Source organism: Dermacentor albipictus, chromosome 6 (genome assembly GCF_038994185.2).
Source record: "Dermacentor albipictus isolate Rhodes 1998 colony chromosome 6, USDA_Dalb.pri_finalv2, whole genome shotgun sequence".
Lineage (NCBI taxonomy): Eukaryota > Metazoa > Arthropoda > Arachnida > Ixodida > Ixodidae > Dermacentor > Dermacentor albipictus.
Genome location: NC_091826.1, coordinates 103,699,328 through 103,725,884, shown reverse-complemented (window position 1 = coordinate 103,725,884; position 26,557 = coordinate 103,699,328). Strand labels below are relative to the sequence as shown.

The 26,557-nt window shown below is 45.2% G+C and overlaps 1 protein-coding gene across 13 annotated transcripts in view; it reads left to right on the top strand.

Annotated features, from left to right (window-relative positions):
- Window positions 1-26,557, top strand: part of LOC135915653 (uncharacterized) — a 40,552-nt gene that overhangs the window by 4,468 nt on the left and 9,527 nt on the right. The window contains exons 3-16 of one of the 13 annotated variants that reach the window (XM_070541165.1): window positions 958-1,023; window positions 3,001-3,126; window positions 4,965-5,109; window positions 6,183-6,305; window positions 8,236-8,266; window positions 9,217-9,354; window positions 10,692-10,722; window positions 11,937-12,064; window positions 13,507-13,543; window positions 14,774-14,926; window positions 16,278-16,402; window positions 17,604-17,666; window positions 20,719-20,858; window positions 26,257-26,354. In XM_070541165.1, coding sequence (XP_070397266.1) covers window positions 976-1,023; window positions 3,001-3,126; window positions 4,965-5,109; window positions 6,183-6,305; window positions 8,236-8,266; window positions 9,217-9,354; window positions 10,692-10,722; window positions 11,937-12,062 — 768 coding nt within the window. In that variant the 5' untranslated portion in view covers window positions 958-975 and the 3' untranslated portion in view covers window positions 12,063-12,064; window positions 13,507-13,543; window positions 14,774-14,926; ... (2 more) ...; window positions 20,719-20,858; window positions 26,257-26,354. Of the gene's footprint in view, window positions 1-957; window positions 1,302-3,000; window positions 3,127-4,964; window positions 5,110-6,182; window positions 6,306-8,235; window positions 8,267-9,216; window positions 9,355-10,691; window positions 10,723-11,936; window positions 12,065-13,506; window positions 13,544-14,773; window positions 14,927-16,277; window positions 20,859-25,094; window positions 25,245-26,256; window positions 26,355-26,557 lie in introns of all 13 variants that reach the window. The other 12 variants (XM_070541162.1, XM_070541163.1, XM_070541164.1 and 9 more) reach the window with 12 other exon arrangements.

The following is a 26,557-nucleotide window of genomic DNA, read 5'->3' as shown; positions in this document are numbered from 1 at the left end:
GAGCCAAAAGCTGGACTCTGTATTATGTAGTTTATGTGGTTATATGGTATGTAGTTTCTAGGATTCTTATATTGCGCCGATCAAAACCTCCATGCAGGAACATACGTCGAAATTCAGGGCTGACGCTGACGTATTGGCTGACGTATACGTTGGCGCTGACGTATTGGCACTGGTGTTTCAGCGGCAAATAGCAAGCAGCTATTAGCAGCTGCCGTTTTATTATTAGACTATTGTTTTCCTAGTAATAATGATAATAGCCTATTTAGTTAATGTCTGTTAAGGTATATTGAACCTTGAACTATAATGCTTTAACTAAAAAGGTTGAAGGACACTTAAGCTTCGCTTTTAAGAGTGGAACGCTATGTCATTCAAGAAACATGACTGCTTCTCACATTTCCCCGCAATGTAGGTTTGTTGCATGTGAATGGACGTGTATGTATAGTACGTAGAACGTGTATGTAGGCGAAGTCCGTGTCTTCTCAGCCAGGAAAGCTTTATGAAAGTTCACATTTTCGCATTGAACGGCCGCACCGTCTTGTCTCCCTACGTTGTACTCAAGCCCGCACCTTGAGGCAGCTGCCGCTATTAACTGTTGCTGTTTAGCTAGGGGGCCTATACAGTGCGGAAATGGCGAATGCTCTTGTAGCTGTGCGAACTCATGCTAGTGCATGAGTTCGCACACTACACAGCTACACTGCATGCACTATTCCAAGCTAGTGCATGTGCATGCACTAGCTTGGAATAGTGCATGCAGTACTAGAGCTTTCGAATGCGCTAGTGTTTATTCAAGTTTACTCAAACTCGCGCAGAGTCTATCTCTACCATTGTGACTTAAATAGCGATAAAGGCAGTGTGTCCAATCAAGCAGTGCCAATTCTACCGGTGATGTTAATGGCACTAAGCAGTGCAGCATGGTGTAAACAGGCCACACACTTCATTGTCGTACTTTTTACGCAGGTTATTCCAGTGGCGGAGATGCACAAAGCACACCGGCTGTCAGGATTGGTTGTGTGCAGCGTGATCGTATGTTCTTCCCCTGCTGGCCTTTCTCCTACCTGAGCATACCTGAAGTATGTTCAAATTCAAGTCTTTTTATGCGAAGCATATTACGAGAGCTCAACCCAGCTCCTCAGGTGCGGCGGTGTCGCCTTGAATACCACGTGACACCGTGACGTCACGACAGAGGAGAAGTGGCTTTGGCTCAACTCTTCCAAGATGGGCTGGGTGGGAATCGAACCAGGGTCTCCGGAGTGTGAGATGGAGACGCTACCACTGAGCCACGAGTACGATGCTTCAAAGCGGTACAAAAGCGCCTCTAGTGAATGCGGTGTTGCCTTAGAAACGAGCTGTTTCTAAGGCTCAGGCGTGCGTCGCTTGCTCAGGCGCACATTTCGTTGCCGCGCCGAACGCTGCGTTGCTCGATGCTCACCGCGTCCAATGCGGGGCGTCCGAGGCGAAGCAGAGTAACGCATGAGTTGTTTCTTCGTCTAGCCGAACCAAATATAGCCAAGCAACAGCAGTTCACCAAGCAGTGGTTCAACAACTAAAATAAAGGCTAGTATGCTTCGCATCCTGGGCTTAACCTTACCTAAGCCGCAGCCATTTTTTTTTAAATATTCCACCTACCAACCTATGTTACCTAAAGTAAACTGTTAGGAAAGTATAGATGCTGACTTTGGGTTACTGGTTTAACTTCTCGAAGGAATTTCTTAAGGTTGTAGTAATATAATGAAAATACTTGCTGACGATTATAAGCCAGCCATGGGGTTCTCGAGCTACACTGTATTGACGGGACACTTCCTTCGGAATGACGCACTTCTTTCGTCGCTCTGAATATCTTGTTTGTTTATTTAATGTTATATCTATGCATACCTTCATGTTTAACTTGAATTATGCTGCCTCTTTCTTTTCGTGTTTTTCATTTTTAGGTTACTTTGCCTGTCTGGCTTGTGGCGTTGTTGCACGTGCACATGAGTTGCAGATTTCGTGCCCTGGCATCTTGATTATGCAAACTTCACTCACAACGCACTTCCGATGTTTGTCATCGTTATAGGACATTCTAGTCGATCCCTCGCCCAACGTAGTGCTAAGCCTAAATTTGTGTCGACGCTGTCGAGATGCATTGCCGGTCTCTGTGGACACGCTAAGAATCCAGCTGGTGCTCTTCATCTTGTAGGATGTGCAATTGCGGGCATGGCAAAATACTGCGGTGACCTCGTCACGTAAAAATTAATTGGGGCGCACTTATTTAGAATCCGAGATAAGCAGTGCCGTATGAGGTCGTACCTAATGAGCCTTGTTTGAAAATCAGTACCGCCAGAAAGTTTCCCTTAGTCTTTGTGATGGCTCGAGTATCTGGAGTAGAAGGAAAAGACTTTGTTCTATGGGCTAGACAGTTATTAAAAACTTCCTCCGATTCACCGGAATCCTTTATTTCGGACAATCGGATTTCTCGCAGTGCGTGCATAAGTAAGGTTCAGTACAATAAATGTGGTGCTTTACGTACGTATACTAATGAGAAAAATAAAATCGAGCCACCCAGTGTGCGAGTGCAGAAAAAGAAAATTGCGTTCTCAGACGGCCCACATGGTGCGCGATACGCTTCAATCATTTCACGCGAACGCAGGTAGCGTTAATGGAAGGTCTACCCCGAAAATGACTCGAACCGGCACAAGTTGCTATTGTGCCGTGCCGAGATTGCTGAGGCCGGGGAGTTAATCTAAAAAAGCCAGAAACCTGAGGATTATTGTCGGGGGCGTCCTCGTAACCCTAAAAGTATGCAGGAATGAGAGATTATGCAGTCGCTAGCTGCTTGCGCCTTCATAAAATTGAAAACCCTGCTTCACTGTCACTGGATTACGTCCTCCTGTTTTCGCTTTGTGTGATGTCACGAGATTTGAATGTGAACATTTCTTGCTTGAAATTGCTTTAAATTTTCCCGAACGACTAGACAGATTTGGAACTTGACGCATAATAAGCAAACATACTTTTTCTTTTCAGGACAATGCCACTTGTTCTCGGGGTTTGTGCACTGTTCTGTATTGGACGCCAAAATGGCACCTTTCCTGCATCTTCTACAAATGGCTTTTTCTCGGCGGTGTGCAGCGCACTTTTCCAGCCGTCTCGGTAAGTTCATAAAAAAACTCCTCTCACATACCATAAGCGCAAGGCTTCGGACGGTACACCCACTAACCGCGTTATGTTATGACGCCCAGAGGGACGGCATCGATGCGGAAATATTTGTCAATTTTTATGTAACAGATGGCGCCACAGCATTTAGCGTCTGTCAACACTGCACTAAGGTGACTGAATGCTACAGAGCATGCATGCCCCCTACACTGCAGTCACGTGGCGCCACCTGTTAGGAAAAAATAGGTTTAGAGCGAGTTTAGCCGGCGCAGGTAAATGAGCACGCAAGAACACATACAGAAAACCCGCGCTGCATATATCTGTTTAAATATTTGCCTGTTTGTTTGTGAATACGTGCTTGTGTTGTAGTTGTGTTTGCAGTTTATATGGTTATGTGCTCTGGCGTCTTCGCTATATAAGCCGGTTAAATACCCAGTATGTCTTGCGAGGTATCCGGAATTGAAGTACTCCTCTTTGAAAATGAACCATTCACTGCCTCAGTGACCTCTCTAGGCCTAGCAGTATTAAAACAGCCTATCTCTAAGTGTGACAAACACTCTTTCTAGTTTATCCTCAGCGGTAAATGAGACTAACGTAATTTAGGTATTTATTTTTTTCCTCGTTAGCAAGAACAAGAAACACGGTTAAATTAGGATCGCAGCAGGCAGCATGGACAACAGCCCCGTTGCTTCATTGCATAAAAATTCAGGAAGACCTACATGCTTCACGTGTTTATGAAGCCGCCATATGGCCCGTTACACCTTTCGTCGCTGGGCCGATGTGAAGTAGCACCGGTTGTAACGCGGTGTAACCTTTGCTCGTAATTATTTAGAAATGTGTTTCTAGCGTCTCGTGATGCTTATGCTGCGTTGCAAAACACTTTTGTATTCTGCGTTCACGTGTCAGTGCTCGACTGTGACGCGCGTCGTGTTCCACAGAGGAACGTTGCTTCGAGGAATATGCGCGGTTCGACAGTTCTGCTTTTCCAGAGCTCGCGGGAATATTTAGTGCGCTAAGGCCTGTGTCTCCTTTCTGTGCTTGTTGAGCCATCTGGCTCACCATAGCACCAGCGTTACAGCGGGAAGAGAAGCCGAGAGAGAAGTGGTTCTTGTGGGGAAGGAGAAAAGGCTAGCGCTATTTTCTGCAAACCATGCGGGAGCACGGCTTCAACAGTTCTGCTTTTCCAGAGTTCGCGGGATTATTCAGTGCGCTAAGGCCAGTGTCTCCTTTCTGTGCTTGATGAGCCATCTGACACACCATAGCACCAGCGTTACAGCGGGAATGGAAGCCGAGCAGAAACGAAAGGAGGCAGTTTTGGGCCCGAAGGCGAGGCATTGAAAGCAATTGAGCGAACATTAGCAACGCGCTGAAAGCATCCGCGCAACGCTGGGGCAGTGAGCTTTGTATTTAGCTTGATCCCTATCCGTTCAGCTCAGACCAATGGCGAAAGGTCGGGTATACAAGCACGGCCGCTCTTCTGCGTGCTCTCAACAAATGTCTCAACGCTCACGCCAGCAGCGCAAGCCAGGAAACGCTGCGACCAGCCTTCGGGCTCCGACAGAGCTGATAGAAGGGACGGTGTGCGTGCTCTCGCGCGTCCATTGGGCTTCGTCGTCTTTCGCGCTGCCCACAGCGCGTCTCGGGAGGCCTTCTAAACCTCCGCGCGCTTGGTGCGCGCTCCAGTGGCCTGCGGGGTTCGCGCCATACGCTCGCGCTCGCCTCGAGCGCCCAACCTGCCAGCGTTCTTCTGACGGGTCGATTGAACGAGTATGAACGCGGCCTTTCAACCGGTGGCCCTTACGCACGCTTGCGGCGTGCGCTGTTCCCGGTTGCAGGTGAAATCGGAGCAGGGTATGGAGTTCCGACTAATTATCCACTACGGCAGTTCGCCTACGAGAAGGTGGACTGGCATGCGACGAAGCTTGCACCACTTCGACGGGTACTGGGAAGATCACTGGCTGACGGCTGATCGTACGCACGGTGAGGGTTTCTCTTCGCATCTCTCTCTCGCGTAACCTTGGAAGCGGCCGTATTTCTGGAGGTTGGCGGTATATCGTTTTAGAAGAGGGAGGGAAAGTACGTGGCTTTTCTGCAGCTGCCGGTTTTGTCAGGAAGAGATGTACTCGCGACGTGGCCGTAGTTGTTTGATAGTTGACGGTAGGGTTAACGCATAAGACGTCGGATACGTGGCGTCGTCAGCGCGACCCGCTTGGCAGTTATGGCATCATGGGTCTTTGTTTGAGTTGAATAATTAAGACTATAATGGATTTGGAGGTGTGTTGTATAGGCAGCTCTAATCAAGCAGCTTAAGTTAAGTGCTGATTTCTAAAGACAGGAAGGCGAAATGAAATTGCATCAAGTATTCGTTTTGGTTATCGAGTCGAACGCGCGGGAAAGGCACATTTAGACTTCGCGAATGGACATATATTGTATCGAGCGCCTCCAATATCCGCTCCGTCCAAATTGATTGTCACACCTACTGGCAGTTCTGCGTGTCAGTGTAAGCATACATTTGAAAACATAGAAGGGTAACCCACGTAATTCTGTAGAAGTCCTTGGCGCATGACTAATGACCTTTTCACTCGGGTGCCGCTTATACCGCGGTTAAACTTAACGGTGGTGTCTCTTTTAACGAAGTTTAGCGCCAACCACAGTATTCTGAAGCTTCCATTCCGTTCCCAATCACGGTTCACGGCGGCGATGAGACGCAATTCCAATGTTCCGCTGGAGTTGCAAGGCAATGTCGCAAAAATTTAAAAATATAGTTTGGCACAAGACGAGCATGGCGTGAAGAACAGGCGCGGAACGCCTGAAAATTCGTCTGAAGCTTCGGCGTATTCGCCAGGCGATGTCGACGCATCTCGCGTTTCTGAGAGCGCTGCAGCAAACGGATGCAGTGTCCACTAACCAGTACGTGTTTTTGCACGTGTTATTCGACGTGCAGGTTTTCTTAGCTATTTCTCGCGCATAGTTGGTTTAGCTCAGGCAGCAACCGGTAACACTCGCTCACATTGACGAGGTTGACGAGCTGAAAAAGTGTGTTGTCTTTCTAGGCACAAGGGCCGCAGTCGACCGCCTGACGTTTGAACTCGTTTTTTCCGGACCGGCACTCCACACATGGCGACCGGGAGCAAAGCGACAGCGAGAGGGCGCTAGAAGACTTGGCCAGTGGGTAGGTGCGTGTTTCATTTCTCACCGCTTTCGCAGCGCGAAGGGTGGACATCATGGGCGTGGCACACGTATTCGATGGCTATATTCACCGGACTACCGAAGTGTACGTGCGCGTATCGTTGTAGTGAGAGGACGGCATTTCATAGTTCCCGGATTTCAAGGCGCACTGCTAAGTGCAGCACATCGCGGTGCAGTGCAGCAAGTAACTGGTGAAACACGGTGTTGTAGAAAATAAGAGTAAATGAAGTCGTGCAGTACATGTGTTGGTGGGGTAACCCCTGATGCATTACCTTAGAGAATGGGTCTGGGACGGCAGTGAAATAGGTGGTGCGGTGAAGCTAAGAAATGATTAGGCGTAAGGTGAGGTCAGCCAGAACTAAGGCAAGGTAACTGAGATGGCTGGCGTTGGTGCTGCATTAGGCATAAACACGCTGTTGATGTTCATGACGATAATGACGACTTTGAGCTGATAATTTCGTAACGTTGTACCAGTAATCGTTCATAGAGGATATTCTCAACCAATCTCGATAGTTTTTTTACGTGCATATCGATGTATTTACGTGTCCTGCTCTAAACATGGGTTATCAAGAAACGAAATTTCTTGCGAGAGAGAAAACGAGAGCCTATTTCAAACCAGAGGTTTTCGCCGGCGTTCGTAGCACGGTTCGCATGCTATTCTGCAAATAAACGGGAAAGGATATATGTCTTGACAGTGCGTCTCCGCGCGGACTCGTAACTTGACATTTCCTAATCTACATACGCAACGTGTTGCAATAAATGGCATGCCTTCCATTTGCTGATGTCCTTCACAAAGAGCCCTTGTCATTTCCTACTTTTTCATCTTCTATTCTTCTTGTTGCTTTGTATATCCAGTCACGTGATCATTTTATTCACATTACTTTGCCATGTTCGCATGTTTTAGTGACAGCGGCAACTGTGCTTGCTTAATCACCACATCAGCCATAGAAATCGAACAACGGCGCTTCTTTCTTGACAAAATGCAATGGAAAATTCAGTTTGTTCGGCATAATAATACACCTTTAGCGCGAACACGTCACTTTGACGCTGAGTTTTCGGGGTTTTGTGACGTTTCGGGGCACAGTGGGCGCAGTCTGAAAACGTTTGATCAATGGCAGAGTATTACGGCAAAAAAGGCATTGAATGAGAAATAATTTTTCTTTCCTTCGGTCTAAACAAGTATAATCAGTTTGCACACATCACTTCATATGGGGCGTTCTCGCGGTTTTCGTGACGTCGCGTGAGAGACGCACGAAGTGGCCCGAAAATTTTTTGCACCAATGAAGGAGGCCTGATAGCGGAATTGGAGTAGAAAATTTTGGAATAGCTTTACGCTATAGCGTCCCTGTTCGTTTAGTGCAAATGAACATGACATTGACCAAAACCATCATTCCGCTTTTTTTGATGGCTTTTGAACTGCCCATGTTCAGTATCCAATAGCGACACAAATCTTCAGTAATTTTTTGTAATTTTCATACCATCTGGGCCCCTCTCGGAGGTTGCATGTTTGTGTAAAACATTGGTAGGACACACTTGATCTCTTCATTACCGGAATCATGCAGCGTACAGGGAGAGCCCTGGCAAACGGAAATGCATGAAATCACAAAATTCTACAGGAACAATTTAGGTTTCTATTAATACGGGAAGATCTATTCGTTCTTGGCAATTCCCTTTACGCCTTTATTTCAAAATATTGAAGTCTGTGTTGTAGGATGGCAATGAACGACAGCGTTGTTTGCTTTCGTCACATAAATTGCTTTTTGAAAATGAAATGTTTAACGGACAACAAAAAGCATCTATACATCTCCAGTGAACTGCTTTTCCAGCGTTAACAGCTCTGTCACTCGTGTATTAATGCAGACGATGTGGCAATCATCATTCATAATTCTTAAGAACTCAATCCTCTTCGTTTTGCAGGAATTCGCTGTGCAGTTTTGGATGCCACGGGGTAAGGCAGCAATTAGTATATGCTAGTTTTCCTTTCGCCGATATAGAATCTACACTACACGAATTGAGCGATACTGTCCGTTTATACGTGTGGCTTTGCTACTCACAAGTCAGTTACTCAGAGAAACGAGGCTGTTTATTCGTTATAGTACGAAACTAGCTCGTTATATCGGTTATGTCGTCGGCCGTCATGGCCAATATTTCCAGCAGATGTGCACAGCGCTGTGGCTGTTTCTTAAAACTGGGTAACCGAAGCTCAAGCAAAAATGGAAGTGCATGCATTAGTTGTGCAGCAAGTTTCCAATTTTAAACTTTTGCCGTTACTGGACGCTTCTAACTACAGCAACAAAGCAATGCGAAAAAATTGAACGCGTAAATTCACCAACGATTGTTAACCCGATATGAAAGGCTTGCGGCAATACAGCTGCACGTTCACGGATTACTGATGAGCTTCGTGAATGCCGTGAGCAGGGGAGAAGAGGTCGTATATCGTGGGCTTTCTTCGTTACTATGAATGGCGGAAGCAGATCCCTAAAATGTATATTAGAAGATATCATTGTCCCTCCTTAAGTGATATGATGCAGGGCTGTTCATGTTTAGAACCTCGAAGATTGTGGGGTGTGTTGGGGGAAGGGGGAAAAATGGAAGGGAAAATAGGGTCTTGTTGGAGTAGAAGGGCGTGCGCGTAAGGTTATGGTTCAACAAGATATTTAATAAAGCGCTGAAGTTGGAAAATTTGGAAACATGATCCTTTATTGTCAAACACAGGGCTGTATGCATAGTCTGGAACAGCATTACATTTTTTTTCTTGCAAGCTGACTGCAACCTAGCTGTCGGAGGTATTCAAGGGTTTTTTTAATTGCCTTGGTGTCAGATGTAGGCTTGCCTGATTGTTTAACTCCGGAAACCTATGTTGTGTATGTATACTTATCTTTACATATATATATACAGAAACCGTATACAAAATTTACAGAAGAATGGAATCCGAAAGTTCATTGCCACCAGCAATATTAAGGCTTCATGTAAACATGGCTTGGAAATCGCTGAGCCTTCTACAGCCATGGACTTCCTGTCATCGGACGACTATCGGCAAGTTGGCCTCCTACATGGTGCTTGTTTCGCCTGGCAATGCCTGTATAATTTGTTGATTGCGATTTATATAGGATACTGCAATTTCTTAGAACGAAGGCAAAAAAATATATAACTCCGGAGAACGCTGGTTTCCTCGCTGTTCGCATTCGCTACCCAAAAATAGGGAGTCACATATGAGAGAAATCCAAGAGTGTGCACCATATAATTCAACATTGCATGGAATGGATTACTCGGGAATCTCGAAATTTTAACTCATTAATCACGAAATGAGCGGAGTGACATGTTCCAAGATAATACTTTCAAGGTGTAGTTGACACATTGTGATTGGACCTGCTTTTGTTCAGTGCAAACTAAAGAAAGCAGAAACATAATTCCAGTTTTTTTTTCTTCTTGCTCATTATCACTACCAAAGTTCAGTTTGATAGCATCTGCATTCTTCTCAGAGGTGGCATGTGTATGTAAAACATTGGTACGACACACCTACGCTCCTTATTACCCGGATAAAGCAGCGGAACTCCACGACACCAGATGGTCCCTTAGTGTCAAAATCCTACAGGAGCAATTTAGGCTTCCATTAATGCTGCAAGACCTATTCGTCCTTGGCAATCGAAAAGATGTATGTTTTCAGATTACCGTGTACGATAGCGTTGTTTCTGTACGTAACCTTAATGCCGTGCATATCACATTGACCACAAATAAAAGACTGGGACAGCAGAAGAGAACACACAAACGGCATCGCCCGGGTCGTTTTCGTATTCTCTTCCGCTGTCCCTGTCTATATTTGCGATCAATATGACACGCAGTAAACACCAACTAGGCCAAAGTGAAATTATTCTAAAGGCTGTGATTGCAATAAATTGGGGCTTATAATTGCTGCTATGCTGAGCATGAGGTCGTGGGATTGAATCCCGGCCACGGTGGCCGCATTCCGATGGGGGCGAAATGCGAAAACACCCGTGTACTTAGATTTAGGTGGACGTTAAAGAACCCCAGGTGGTCGAAATTTCCACAGTCCTCCACTGCGGCGTGCCTCATAATCAGAAAGCGGTTTTGGCACGTAAAACCCCATAATTTAATTTTTTATAATTGCTGCTACTCGGTGACTGCTTTATAACACCGTTCACTCTGTACCATCGTGTGTTAAAATTTAATATTGGCAAACCAACAGTAGATAAGTGATTTTAGAAAATGAACGGTTTAAAGCACAACAGAAAAGCACCGCGACGTCTTCATTGAACTGCTTTTCGAGCGTGAAAACCTGTGATGTGGGGATATTAAGCAGACCATCTGGGGCCTTTCGCATTAGAAATTCTAAAGAATTCTTCATTTTGCAGGAATCTGCTGCACGGTTTTGGATGTCAGAGGGTAAGGCAGAAATTTGGATATGTTAAGTTCCCATTCGCCTATATAGAATGCACAGGAGGATAGTGATACTATCGAGTTATACATGGCGCTTTCTTACAAGTCAGTTACTCACAGAAACAAGGTTTTTTATTCGTTATAATATCAACGAGTTCGTTATATCGGGTGCATCGTACATCGGCCTAATTTTAATTGGTAATTTTGAAGGCAATCAAAGTTGCTTCTTCATATCCATTCTTTTGTTGCATATCCTTTCGTTAAAACGAGGTTAGACACTCCTATCTACGCTGGAAACTATACGATGGTACGCCAACTAGCAGTGTTTCTTAAGAGGAAGCTTTAGCTCGGGTGCTCCTATCTAAATACATGTAAAAGGAGAATAAGTTTTTCTTGGCAACCACTGCACCAAATTTGACCAGGTTTGTTGCATTTAAAAGAACGTAAAATATAGTGCCCATTTCGAATTTTTGGGTTAGGTCGTCAGTTTTTTAATAAAAATGGGCAAAAATGGACAGTTTTCAAAAACGAAACTGCTAAGTTTGTAACTCAGCAACGAGAAATGATATCACAATTATGTGAATTGCATCTAATAGTACATCTAAAGCGGACAACGTTGATATTTTACACATGAATATAAAGAAACGTAGTAATATGTAAATACAGCTTCTGCAGAACTTTTTTAAGCAACGTAGCAAATTCACGAAATATGTTAAATGAATCAATTGAAAATTTGGCCACATTTTGTAAGTGAGCGTACATTTCTAGATTGTGAAATATCCAACTATCTCGGAAATATTCATTCCTGTATGACGTTGACAGCACAGCATTTGTTTGAGATTTCTTTTATGTAACTTTAGACCACCCGAATGCATTGTCATATTCCACCTACGCATATGTTTAGTTCGCTGAATTTCGGGTAAAACCCGAGAATCCCCAGTGCTTGCATCCCGACCAGAATTTTCAAAAACACTAAACGAAAGATACCTCCTCCGGCCTTCGCAATGCGTTGAGTTTATGTTAATACCGAATGCTGACACCTTCCAAAGACTCCTTCGGTATCACTGTAGATACAAGTGCTGCCCCTAGTTCGTCCTTGTGTCTTCTACGTCACCTTATAATTATAACTTCAACTGTAGTAGTGTTCAGTTCGCTTATTAAACTGGTCAATTTTTATTCATTAATGCACTTCATGTAACCTGAACACATTGTGTTTCTAGGCACAAAGGCAATGGTTGACCGCCTCACGTGTGAACTCGTGTTGTCTGGAACTGAGTGCGACTCCATACATGATGAGCAGGAACAAAGTGACAGCGAAAGAGCAATCGAGGAACACCATAGCGTGAAGGTGCGTATTTCATTCGTCACCAATGCGGCAGCGGGAAGGATGGTTGTCATGGGCGCGGCACACACATTCGATTACTATTTTCATCAGAATGGTGGTAAGTGCGTGCATTGTTGTAGCAAGAGGACGCCATCTTATAGTGCACGGATTTCCAATGTACGCGGCTCGGCGCTCGTGTTCGGCGTGCGGGGCTAAAAGTTCGAGTGGGCACGCAGTCGCTGCGCGCATTTGGCCTGCAAATTCACGAACGCGACGGGGATGACGGCTCTGGTGGGACAGGGCGAGAAACGCCGGGGCCCGCGTGGGGGGCCATGCCTCGACATCACCGGTCCTGATCCTGGGGAACTGGACTTCGTCCTTAGCGTCCTACCGGTGAACCTTGCTCGTACGTCCGTCGGCGTCTCTGATCTCGCATCTCTTTTCGTGCTGGCAATTGCTGCAACAGAACCAGCCCACTTCCTGTCATCCCTGGACTTTCGGTGGTTGCTGAGCACAGGCTGCGTCTTCGGTACCGTTGCTACATTCTAGGGCTATAATAGTGTTGTGACTGCACTTCGCCGTCACCTGTATTGCCGTACCTGAGGTTACGACGTCGGCTTTTCGCCGCCATACTTCGACCTCGCCTTGTGGATGGGTACGGGCATACCAGCAGTTACCCTATGTGAGTGAAACGCAATCCTTACTAAAGCTTCAAGACACGAGGGCACTACTTAATCTATTTCTATGTAATGTATTTCAGGTCTGGTAATAAGTCTAGTCGCCTCGCTGATGCCTCGTTTACACTGTCTCTTTGTGTCTGTGCTTTCCTGAATGTTAGGCGTACCTGCGCCCACACGTTCCCACGCAGTCATGCTGGAAGACGCGGTGGAGCTTGACTTGACGTCAGTGACCTGCTTCTTTCCCAAAAATGATGTGCCATCTTTCTCCATCGTTATTTCATTGAATTGTAAACCACAACTGCAAACTTACCAAATTCTTCGACGGCGCTAATCGAAGCAAGGACTACAAAGACCCCGGATAGAGTTTCCCCGACCTGTACGATTATTATCCCACCGAGCTGCTTGTTTTGATCGTAGTGACGGGCAGTAAAAGAAGAAAGAAAGGATTGTTTGGGAGGCTGGCCGGGCCGTTTCTTTACTTTTGCTGTGCTTGATGTTGACTTCGCCAATCTGACGGCATGTTCCGCCGGCTTAAATGTCTGGTAATTTATCAGTGACCCATTTTTCAATACAACCGAGTTTATTAAAAGTAATACCACCCACGTTGTCGATGTTTGATGGTTCGAACCGGTACCGCTTCACCGAGAATAACTGCGTTGTCGAATGACGTCGAATATATGCGAACCGCGGTATCTGTGGAAACTGTCAAAGTTCTATGCTGTTATATGCTAAATTCTTATTGCCTGTACTCTCCATGCATCTAACATGCTTCTCTGTTCTTTGCAGGAAGTCACTGGGCGATTTTGGATGTCCGACTTTGATGGTAGAGTAGCAACACGTTTACAGAGTTATTTGTCTGTCAATTATAAGCATCACATCATGGAAAGCGGTCCAATCAGAAATTCGGCTTTGCACGCTAGCCGCATTGCTACAACATAGGTGCAGCTCGCAGTGTTTCCCATCGGAAAGGCGCGGATAGAAACATATTTTTCGTTGTTCGCGCTGGTGACAAGGCAAGTAGCAAAAGCAGCATGCATTGATTCGATTTCCTTGCGTCACACAGGAAATGCCTTAATGCGCGATAATCCTATCTCGATAAAAACACTTCTTCCAGAAGCACCAGTATTACTATAACGTCAGTGTTTCGGACAAGAAGCCGTTGTACAAGACAAGTAGAAAAACCTTTCGATGTTAGCTGCTGGCCGCATCACGAGATTGACAAGTCTGCGTGGCTTTACATTTCTGTATCGTTTCTTCACGCAAGAACGGTGCATTCATCTTAAAACTTAACATGTTGTGACTTCAAAATAAGATTCCTGGGTATTGAAGAAAGTCGAATTTTGCTAACGCGTTTCTACAGCAATAATTGATCCTCTCGCTAAGTAAATGAATATTCATTAATTCCGCAGGCATTGTGGCGATCTCGTAATCCCATTCGTGCTCAGCGTCGGTTGAATTAGCCGAGCAGTTATGCAGAAAAAAAGAAATGTTACTTTTGTTTCTTCTAGGTGTACTTCTCATTTCGTATGTAAAAGAAGCACCTCTAAACAGGGGAGATCTTTCTTTATCTGTCCATTGCAGATTTTTTGTGCGTGTGTTTTAAGAAGGACTACCCACCTAACGATAATTTCGAGCGAAGAAAGCATGAAATTTGATCCTTCTCAACTTTGACCGGAGTCAGTTGCAGCGTCAGTTCTCAGTAGGTGTCCTTAAGCTTTTGACTAACACCAAGCAGTGTTATGTCATTAAAAACCTTCGTCTTTCCCCTCCTATCTTGCATTTTCTGCTCCATGCACTGCATGCGTCCAAAATATATAGGAAACTTTAATGGCACGTTCGGATCGCTTACGTAGTATGCTTTTCTCATCCATTTCAATTATTAGCATTCCTAGCATTTTTCCACGTTTCATCGGGTTCGTTTTGGCAGTATGACTAAATCGCAAAAAGACAAATGTTTATATAAATAACAGGAACTGCTCAGTGTTCCGATGTTCATTGAACGGTCATACTTTAAGGTTAACCGAGGCAACTATTACCCGGTTTCTGTGCGCAGGCAGCGTTTTTCGGTAACACCGACGTTGCCGTCCTTGCACCGATTGTATACGCCGGTGGAAGCGGGCCAGTCTGTCGGGTGCTTTGAAGGGGCGCAGTCATTTGCTCGTCAGCGAGGGTCGCAGTCTTCGCCGCATCATTGGTGACACCAGTGGTTAGTATACAATACACTTTTGTACATACTTTGTCACGTCGGTACCATTATTTCCGAAATGACAATAGATGGTGGTGATACCGGTTGAGCATTTCTTACAAAACAGAAATAAAAAAGTGGTACAAACCATATTAGACAATTGGCAAACTTGCAAGAGAAAACCACAAATTACCTTTCAGACAACCCGAACAATGGATGGTGCCAACAGCACGCCTAAACTCCGGGCAAGAACGTTTGCAATTCACACTCCCTTCCCTTCTGAATGCTTATACATTTGCACACTTTGACTTATTCACCTGTACTCATAAAGTATTTCGTAGGATGTATATAGGAGGTAGCTCCGAACAATTTTCATCCTCAGTTGTGCCAAAATAAGTCTTTGCTTCTGTATTTAATATTTCATGTATGAGAGTGTGATATGTAATAACAATCTTTTTATCCCTGTGTTTACTCAGTACGCTTGAAGTACTCTTGCAATGTATAGCATTACATTTTTGTTCTTTTGTTTCGTTTGTACGACACCTGAAGTTTAGTCGTTGTTTGTCTTCTGCTGTTGCCTGTAAAATGGGGGCTGCGGCTTTGTCAAGCTGTATTTTTACAGCTTTTTCTGCAGCTCCTCTGTCGATGTATCTTTGAGGCAGAAATAATAATTTATTATTATTATATCAAGCTGCAGATAGGCAGTGTCGCTGCTCATGCCAGACTTGAGAAGTGCATGGGAATGCACTGCTTATTCAGTAATTTTTTCTTTTTGTGGTGGTGACCGTATGCGTGAAGGAGTTTGTACATAATATAAAGAAGAACATTTAGTTAAAATGAGCAGTGAATTGTTTGGGATTAATTAGTGTTGGATGAGACTGTAAATTATATAGAAAAGCAAAAACCATGGATCAGCAGAATAAGAAATCAGCTTCGCAGTGAACGAACGATGAACGTAAGCGCGCGTTTGACACGTTAGGTTGCACTGTTCTTGTTAAAACATCTTGGCATGTATCGACTAAACATGCGTCTGATTACCGCAATAGCAGAAAATTGATTGTACAAACGTCTTAATTTTTATATTGATTCTCGCAGTATTTCGAAGCTATTAACTTAGTCCTGAGATGCATGTTATATAACGCCCCGATGGCATAATAGCTTCTGGTCCATCCAATAGGTCGGTCCTCATAACGAACTATATTGAATATTGGGGGCAATAAATCTAAAACATTGGCGAATGTCACGCAGATCAATCAAGTTACCAACATTTAAATGATTTCGCAGAAAGACAATCAGTTCCAAACAACCAGTGCCGGTTGCATGAAACATTTGTTGAAAGCTGCGCACAGCTACTTGAATGTTGTCGTTTCAGCGCGGACTGCACAGCGGCGGAGGACCGTTTTCTGAATTCGCTGCGAGAATCGTTCACGTGCGGTGCCGTTACGTCCTCGTCAGCGATGCCTCCATTCTTCCAAGCCTCCCTCCTGATAGCAGAAGGTGAGTGCGCCATGAGTGGTGTGTTGACTGTAAAGTACTGATCTTACACTATTGTAGGGTTCTTGCCCTACAAGACACTATATTAACGCGAGTGCTTCATTCTATACGATCGTTTTTTGCAGGGAGTAATTGTCCCCGAAAAAACAGTAACGATGCCACTTGCATCTATCTTGAAAAACGCCCCGCTATTGACTTGCCTATTTTCGAATCTCCAACGATAAATCTGCTACCAATGCATACAATGAAGATCTCAGTTTCGGTTATGAGCGCGAAGCGTGCTACCCTTCATGTCCCTTCATCGGAAGTATTCATGCTGACAGAACGGCACGGTTTTGACACCCTCAGGATGCAACGCTAATGTTAAAGAATGTCACATTTTACCTCCGAAGCACGGGACAAGTCTGGCAGAGATGCACGAATGCGACGAAACGAGTTCGGTCGTATGAAAGGAGTAGCCTTGTGAAATGTTTGAAATACCTATTGTGCGCCAGCTCAAATGAAAGAAGCTTTCGACCGGGCATCACATGTTGACAGGGTTGATAAATATAGGCTTACGGGCGCATATTCAATATGCGCTCGCGCTCTTCCTGTAAACTATGAGCAAAACATAAACGAGGTATACAAGCTTGACCACGTACTGAAGGGCATTGGAGATTCCTTTTTTAACTGCTGATTGGGAAATTCTGACTCAGTCAAAGAAATAATCAAAAACTGAATGTGGAATGTCCCCCATACTACGCAGCATTACAGAAGGCTACTAAATACGGCGGCGACACCTTTGTGGGAAGACCAGGCACCTGGAACTTATAGGAAAATTTCACGCGGGTAATTCGTCGAGAGCTTGAAGCCATGCTTGCGGCCTCTCCTCGCCAAGATTTCCAGGATACCACAATTTCGATGTCGCTTTTACAATCCGTCTCTGATGAGGGGTGGCAAACTTTTGTTTTTCAACTCTCTGCCCCGTTCTGGATGCTGTGGTGAGTCAGGTCAGCGCTGTTTTGGGTGCTGCGGTCAACCAGGACCACCCAAATACTTTTCCCCAGTTTCCCGCCTTTCTAGCTCGACGTCGTCACCAGGCCGACTGCAGTCAACCTGACGACTGACCAACAAGTTTCTTGTCACGGCCTCAGTCCATCGTCATTGTCACCCAGGGGGAGTACAATCGTCCAGGACTTGGGTCCTAGCCATTTCAATGCTGCAGGTGCTGCACGAGCCCGACGACGGTGGCGCGAGGCCTGACAGTGAAGCATGAAGCGCTCCGCCAGTGAGTGACCTACATGGCAGTGACAAGGGAGAAAAAAAAATATTCTAAGCCATTCCACCCTGTGAAAGTGCATTGCTAGCAAAGCTCTGCAGCACGCGACAAAGAGGTGGCACAGTATTTCGAACAAAGTTACGAACGCGTTGTCTTGATCGGTGGTCATCGTGTGGAAAAGTATAGACACATTTAATTTGATACATTCGCGTCCATTCATGTTATGTATTTCTTATACACATCTGTTTTAGACATTCGTGTTACCTTTCGCGATATACTGAGGCAAAGAATTTGAGACGGAAATTACTGCACCGACTAGCAGTGGGCCGATGCCGTCGCAGAGGAGAGGAAGTATGGGAACGCTGGCATCTTGAGCACCATCGGAGTCAGCTGGGAAAGAAAACTACAAAGTGCCGATCAGTGGAACGAGCGCGAGGGGCAGTATGAGAATGCTGGCATGAGCAGCAACGGGCTAGTCGGTGCAGGCAATTGCGCGAAACGTTTTATTAATTCCTGGCATAGAGTACTTGTAGAGACGGGTTCACCAAAAATTTTGCGAGGAGCTTTCATTGCAACAATGGGTGTGTGTGAATTATTTTGTTTTTGTGTCCCAAAGAACACCATAGCATGTGTCAAGGGCTTTTGAAGTTTACCACAAAGACCCCGAACTTAACACCATACTTCCGCGTGCAACACATTCGCAGGCCGCGTACGCCCGCGAAGCAATTATAATGGCAGCAATTAGGTGGTTCCTTCAGATTGCCCGCGCTCGCCTCACTGCTTTTCGGGATTCCACAGATTCGGTTACTGGTACGTAAAGTTTTTATCTGCTTTCATCGGAAGCTTGTAGTCCACGTTGTCCCAACCTGAAAAAAACATTTTCGTATCCATTAAGGAAACAGTCCGGTGACCCCGCACATAGACAAGGAGGTCCAGTTGCCCAGGACAGAACTTTGTGCGGTATAATCGATCTCTGGACCCGAATGTGCGGAAATCTGCGCCCATCGTTCTGATATCCTTTCAAGCAGCGTTGCCATTTTTTTCATTAGGCGTATTTGCACTTTTCATGCGAAAAGAAATCGGCTGACGTTGCTCAACCATTAAGCACGAAGAAGTGTCTCTTGAATAATTGTGGTCGCTGCAGGATTCTTCTGGCTCTGGCGATAATAAAGTTGTGTTGCACTCTGCATTGGCATTGCAGGAAAAGCAGCCTGCATAAAAACCAGCTCCTATTGCCTTCGCACTGCCTTGAGCTTTTGTTAACATCCGGACATTGACACTGTGCAAGGACTCTTTCGGTATCGTTGTGGCTACTAGAGCTGCTTCTAGTTTATCGTTGTTTTCCACGTCGCCTTAAATGTCCAAGATGACGTCGCCTGATGGCAGTATTCAGTTCCCCTATACCTTCACTCCTAGCAACGTTACTGCAGGTTTCAGAGCCGATAGTTTCATTATAATTAGGAGTAACCTTGTCAGTAAACATTTGTGCCTCTATGCTGGTAGCAAAGTGACCACGAGAGAGTGATAGTGGACGCCCAGAACGGGAAGGTGCGCGTTTATTCGTCACCGGCGTCGCAGCGTGAAGGATGGACGTTACGTGCGTGGTACCGACATTAGATTATTTTCCCGGGAATACTGAACGGTGCGTGCGTGCAATGTTCAGTGCCGCAAGTAACTGGTAAAACACGGTATTGTCGAAAATTAGAGGAAATGAAATCGTGCAGAAGATGAGTCGGTGGGATAATCCGGGATTCATTACAGTTAGAGAATGGGTGCCAATAGAAGCGTAGTCCGGGACCGCAGTGAATTAGGTGGTGCCGTGAAGCTAGCAAATCAGGCGTAAAGTAAGGTCAGCTGGCACAAGCGAAGGGTATAGGTACGTTGGTCCTGCATTAGGCATAAATAGTTATCAATATTGACGATAATGATAATAAATGATGGCTTAAAGCTGGCAATTTTGTAACGTTGCACCCTTAATAGTTCAAAGAGCGTATTTTTTCCCAATCTCGATAGTGTTTGTACTTGTAGATTAGTGTATTTACGTGTCCTGCTCTAAATATGGCTCAAGGAGATTCGTTTGTTTCTTGCGAGAGAGAAAACAAGTCTCCTGATTTCAAAGCGGGGGTTTCTTTCAGTGCGTCCATGAGACCGTTGACTTGCTATTCTGGAAGAAAAGGGGAGACGATAAGCGTTTAATGCCTTTCCGGGCAGACTGGTAGCTTTACGCGTCCTAATCTACGTGCCCATTGTATTGCAATCGGTCAAATGCCTCTAACCCTTTAAATGATGTCCTCCACGAAGAGCCTTTTGTATTGCGGTGTCAGGTGCACTTTCTTTATTGAAAGTGATAATTGTTTAGTTAAACATCACATCCGCCCTCGGAAATGAACTACGGCGCCTGTTTCTTGACAAAATGCAGTGGAAAATTGGATAAAATAATACTGAGCTGTGTGAGAGAAGTAGGTGATCACAATTGCGTTGCTTTGAAAGTATACTGGAAGCATGACTACTGAACGCAGTGCAGTTATGTTCAGTAGATTTTTGGTGACTATAAGTGCTTGAGCCTCGTTTGATGAATTTCCAGAGCAACAAGATGGCTGCTACCTCGTGTGGCTTTTTTCAGTACCAGGAATGGCTGAAAGAGATTCCTAAAATTTATACTATAAGATACAATTGCTTCTTCTACATAAGTGATTTGAAGGAGGGCCATGTCATGTTTACAACCTTGCAGTGGAAGATTGCGTCTTATGTGGTGTGTCGAGGGAGGGGGGAACAAGCGAAGGAAACATAGGGCCTAGTCGGAGTGGAGGGACGTGAGCGTTGGTTGTGATTTAACGGGATTTTATTAAAGGCGCTGAAGTTGCAAAAATTTCGAAACGTGATGCTTACTGTCAAAGAGCCGTATGCATAGTCTGGGATAGCGGTATATTTCGATCTTTAAAGCTGACTGCAACCTAGTTGTCGGGGACACTCAGTGGGGTTCTCAACTGCCTGCGTTTCAGTTGTTGGTTTGCCGGATTGTTATTTCCGGAAACCTATGGTTTTTATGTATCCGTTACAGGTACCGTCTGCAACAAGTGAAGCAGGGAAATGTTCAGAAATTTCATTGCCACCAGTAATTTTAAGGCTTCTTGTAAACCTGGCAAGGAGATTGCTGAGCCTTCCACAAGCATGGCTGTGCCTGTCATCGTACGACTATCGGCAAGTTGACCTCCTGCATGGTGCTTGTTTCGAATGGCTATGTGTGTATAATATCTTGATCGCGAATTTATACAGGGGCCCTATAACGTAAAACTATTCCAATATGTTTCTACTCCAATCTCCTGACGTGAAATTTGCGTAACCACCAACGCAAGCCCCGGGCGGTTACCCGCAGGGTTTTCTGAACAGACCAATCAAACGCTTCTCTCGCTCATAGGAGGTCACTTTTGTTTGCTTGAAATAGGAATAACGTTGCCTAAGCTAAGCGGCTTGTCATATCTAATTGGCTGACAAGAGGCGAGGAGAACGCTCAAGTGGAGAGGGATTCACTGGGGCAGAGCCAGTGCACTCAAAATAGATAACCAGATGAAGAGGGTGGTTCCGGCGTGTGCGATTGGTCGGCTTTCCCTTACTTAGCTTGTGGTGGCTGGTCGAAAATCACGGTGGCATGTAATGGAAGCTTAAGAATGACGCTAAAACTGACCCTCAGCAAAGAAGAGTTGGCAGAATGAGGTGGTAAACGTGCCGAAGGGGCTTGAAAACGTTACACGGCCACGCAAGAAGTTTTATTATACGCAAATATACCCATGCTCTCCGGCAGGCGCGAGTCGCCAGTGCCTGAGCGATCGGCGGCAGCTATCTTTTTTTCCTTTTGGAACGGGGCAGCCTGCGGCTATTCCGAAGAAAATTCAGTTTTGTTCGGCATATTAATGCATCTTTATCGCGTACACGTCACTTTGACGTGGTGAGTTTGTGCGGTTTTGTGACGTCGCGTGACAGTCAGGTGAAGTGGGTGCAGCCCGGAAACTTTTTACCAACAGCCGAGGGCTAATGGCGAAAAGGGGTCGAATCAGAAATAACTGTTTTTCTTTTTTCTGTCAAATCATGCATAATCTCTGTGTGCATATCATATCAGATGGGGAGGTATCGCAGGGTTTCGTGATGTCGCGTGACAGACAGGTGAAGTGGGTGTGGTCTAAAGAAGTTTTTGACCAATCGTGGAGGGCTGATAGCAGAATTGGAATAGAAAAGTTTGGAATAGTTTTACGTTATAGTGCCCCAGAATACTCAAATTTATTACAATGCAGGCAAAAGTATGGAATCTGGAGAACATATAGGTTTCCTCGCTGTTCGCATTCGCTACCCAAAATTAGTGCGTCACATATGAAAGAAATGTGTAAGACTATGCATCATGTAATTGAACATTACACGGAATGAATTTCTCAGGAATCTAAAAAAAGGATAGCAGGTCTTAACATCTGAATCTCCAAATGAGTGGAATGACACGTTCGAATATAATTCTGCCATCACCTCAGTGGTGACATGTGTGTGTAAAACATTGGTATGACACAACTGCACTCACTACCCGAATCGAGCAGGCGAAATCCATGACAGCGCTCGGTCCATTCGTGACAAAAACCCACATGAGCGGTTTAAGCTTCCATTAATGCGGCAAGACCTATTCGTCCATGCCAGTCGAACCCATGTTTATATGTGACGGCCTATACGCCCATAACTCAAAATATGAAAACTATTCTCGGATTACCGTGTACGATCGCGCTTCCGTACGTCATCTAAAAGCCGGTATTGCAATAAATTGTAGTATATAATGTGCTGCTACTCGGTCATTGCTTTAATATAAAAGATAGCTCTAATTTTTCAAAATCAAACGTTCAACACGCACCAAAAAAGCATCGGCACATCTCCATTTTATTGCTTTTCGAACATGAACAGCTGACACGCTTATTTTCTCTTCCTTTTGCAGCAATTCGCTGTGTGGTTTTGGATGCCAGAGGGCAAGGCAGCAATTCATATATGTTAACTTCCCTTTGGCCGATGTAGAATCCACACGAAGAAAGTGATACTGTCTGCTTATAATTCAAGCTTTGACCTGGCCAGTTACTCCTAGAAAAAAGGCTGTTAATTCGTTATGATATGCAACTAGTTATATCGTCGGCATTCATGGCCAGTATTTCCCGAAGATATGCGCATGGCTGTGGCGAACACTTATCGCTGGGTCACCGAAGCTCAAGCAAAAATGGCATCGCAACGCCCATTGACTGCGAGAGTTAATACATGTCTTCGCTAATGCAGCTGAAATTTATTTTTTCGTCATCGCTACAAAAGCACAGTGTCACTGCTTGAAAGTGCATGCCGGAGTAGTGCAGCCAGTTTCTGTTTTTAAACAATGTTCGTCGCAGCATTCACAGTATACCGAGCGCACGCTTCTAACTACAACTAGAAAACAGTAAGAAAAGAATAATTCGCGCGACAGTTCAACGAGCACTGCACGAAATTGAAGGCTTGCAGCAATTCACTTGCGCGTTCGCAAATCACTGTTGAACTTCTTGAATAATGCTAAGAGCAGGAGATCAGACGTCGCACAAGCACTTTATTTTCCAGGTTTAACATTCTTCGGTAATAGTGAACTCACTCCTGCTGGCGGTTTGCCCTACCCCCACAGCCCCAACCCATCTGACGGGTTTCCGGATTTACCTGAACCTGCGCATTATCAGCTGAATCGCAAGCTGTCACTCGGGCGTTCATGCAGCGGACGACTAAATTGTTGCAAGAGAATTCGTCCTTAATTCTCTAAAAAGGTTTCTCAAATTTCTTGGAGCATCATGTAGTTCGTTGTCAGCATGAGTATTGGGTGTCGCTGCGTTTTTTGCAAGCTGTGAAAGGTGGTAGCCGATGTATTGACAATTTATTTGGCTTGAATTGTATGGTGTATCATGCATAGGCCTTACAAGAACAAAAAAACGTGCCGCACTTTTTTTTTTGCCAGGTAATGTTGTCTTTTCCCATGCGAAAGGTGGCAAACCTACTTCGCATAATTCAATGACGAATGGTGAAATGATTTAAACGCAAAATTCATTCTTAAAATTATAGGGTATTATGTGCCAAAATCACTTTCTGAATATGATACATGCTGCAGTATGTGACTGCGGTGATTTGGGCGACCTGGGGTTTGTTAACGCTAACCCTAAATCTGAGTACATGGGTGTTTTCGCATTCTTAATTGCAGCGATATAATTGGAGAATCTTCATTGCCAGCTTAAATAAAACTTCATTTTTACAAAACAATTGCTTACTTGAAGAGTGGCATGAATAAAGTGGGTTTATGAATAATTTTGAAAGGAATAACAGTTACTTCGTTACATCCACTAGTTTGTTGTATACCATTTCCTCATAACGAGGTTCGACTATTCCGTCAACGCTCTTAACTATGCGTTTCGCCTCCAAGTAGCAAGTTTTCTTCATTTACCGTTACTCCGGGCACCAATACTGTACGCAAGCCGATCACCTTATCGTCCTATGCCTTTGTGCAGATGACAGAAGGGCCCTTAAAGGGCCCCTGAAACGGTTCGGACAAATTTTGTAGGCGCATAGGGTACAGCTTAAGTAGAACATTCGCACCACAATTTAAGTGAAGCGTTACGTATTAATGGAGTTACAAGCGATTAGAAGTTACCCTCCTCCCTAGCCATGCCTTTCCTCCTCAACTCGCTCGCCGAGCGAGCGGCGCTAAGCTCCGCCTTCACTTGTCCTGCGTCACGATGCGACGTCACATCGTCCACTTCCGGTTGTTGGAGCACGCCTCCTCCCGCGCGAGACCTCTCCGCTGGCCGCTTCGCCGTCGACCGAGAGCCATCGAAGCAGCGTGCGTTGCGAGCATTCTGTCGTAGCGCCGAAGGTGGCCAGTATTCCGATAACCACAGGCAAGCTGGTCATTTCGGCAAATGACTGGAGGCATAAACTCAAGCTGATGAAGGAACTTCAGAGTAGGCGTACGTGAGCAGCCTGATCGGTCTGCACTGTCCAGACACTTGTTGGCGCAGCGCTTAACCAGTCAAACGAAGCACTAATATTGCTCTAACGAAGTGTAAAACTTTTTAAACATTTATAAGAACAACGTGTTGATGATTACACTCCTGCGAAAAATATACACCAGCAGCAAAGAACGTGCAGACCATTCACATTTACTTTCCTGCTCATCTCATGGCTCATCCCGGCGCAGTCAAGCGGCCAGACCCTGTCCCCTTGCGCTTGTGTTTGCCCTAATACGGGACTTGCGAAACGCTATTGCGTTAGTAATCTTCCGCTGTAAAGTGACGGCCACAAACACCAAAACCCTGGCGCCTATCGGATAGCCACAGTCCGATGGGCAGCAGCCAGTTCGCTCGTATGCTGCCTTGCAGAGAGACACGATTTCGCAACTTCACATCTTTCCAGTCGCTACGTCTGCAGCCCACAACGCAACAAAGGTGATTCATCGTGCTCACGGAAAAGACTGATCGACACTGACGGCGGAGCTCTCGTCAAAGACTGCGCACGTTGTAACACAAGCAGACGACACTTGCTGTGTGCCGGAAGTGCTCAAATGTACTAAAAAACTATTCTTGTGTATTCTCTTTAAGTTATTTTCTTTTTACAAAAACAAAGTAACTAACATTCCAACTATTACGAGCATCATTTGTTCACCATAAAGTTGGAAAAATTATCGACCACGCGCCCTGGTCAGCCAATCAGATAGCTCGCCCATGTGACGTAATATGGGTTATTTGCATCATATGGGTAGGGGCGGCTTAAAATTCCGCCGAGCAGTGCGCTGCGATCGGCAGCGATGTGTATTTTTAAAACCTTATAATAAATTACACGCTTTACGCAGAGCACTTAGATGCATCAATTAATGATCAGAAGAACCTACTCTAACGACTCAGTACGTTTGTAGAAAATCGCCAAAATCGCTTCAGGGTCCCTTTAATGCATCTCCTGTGGCCATCAATCGCGTGTTTTGCCGTCATGTGAAGAAAGGTGTGGCCAGCCCGTTATAAAATATTGCCGTTGCGGGGATCTTACATGGGGTGTTTCCCAGCCTTTACGAAATTCCGTACGAACCACTTAATCCGCTAGCCTAACGGAAACCAGCGCAACCTTGTTTCTGGCCATCGCGTTTGCGGCATGCTTGTAATCGAAAATGGCTTAGTGATCGGTGCTATTTGACCTCTTCTCTTGTTTTTGTCTTATTCACGCTGCACTTACATTTCTTAATTACATATTGGCCACACATCTGGACTCGTCCTATGTTCTTGTCTTGCTTTTGCTGCCCCATTGTTACATGTTAAGCTACGGACCATAGTCGTCCGCTATCGCAACATAACCTAGCTGTTGTTGCTTTTCACAGCAAATAATGCAACAAAACTGAGAATTGGTATCAGCTCACCATCTTAATAATAGCTCTACGCATGGTCCGAAGTAAGTAGCACGAAGATAATGCAACTGGAAGCAGTGCCTATCGGTCCGTGCTGGCTCTGCAATCATCGCGTCATTGCTATGAAACTTTGCTGTTTACTGCGTATTGTCTTCCCACATGAACACTCACTTGTCTGTGCAGATTCTACATCAGTGGAAGCAGGCATATTCCCCGTGCAGTGGCAGTTATTCACCTGCATTGGGTGCGCACTCATCACTAGTTCCCTGCTGTCACCACTGGTTAGTATCTGCTCTGGTGAACATTGGTTGCATCTGTTTCTGGCAAAAACGTTATATGCCAGTGCCAGTGATTTGAGATTTGTTCAAATTAAACAAATGTCTTAGCTCATTTGTACTACGCCAACTTGCCTACAACATGCCTTAGGAACCGCTTTCATCAACTAATGTCAGGTTAGCTAAGACAACCAGGAAGGTCCACCAAA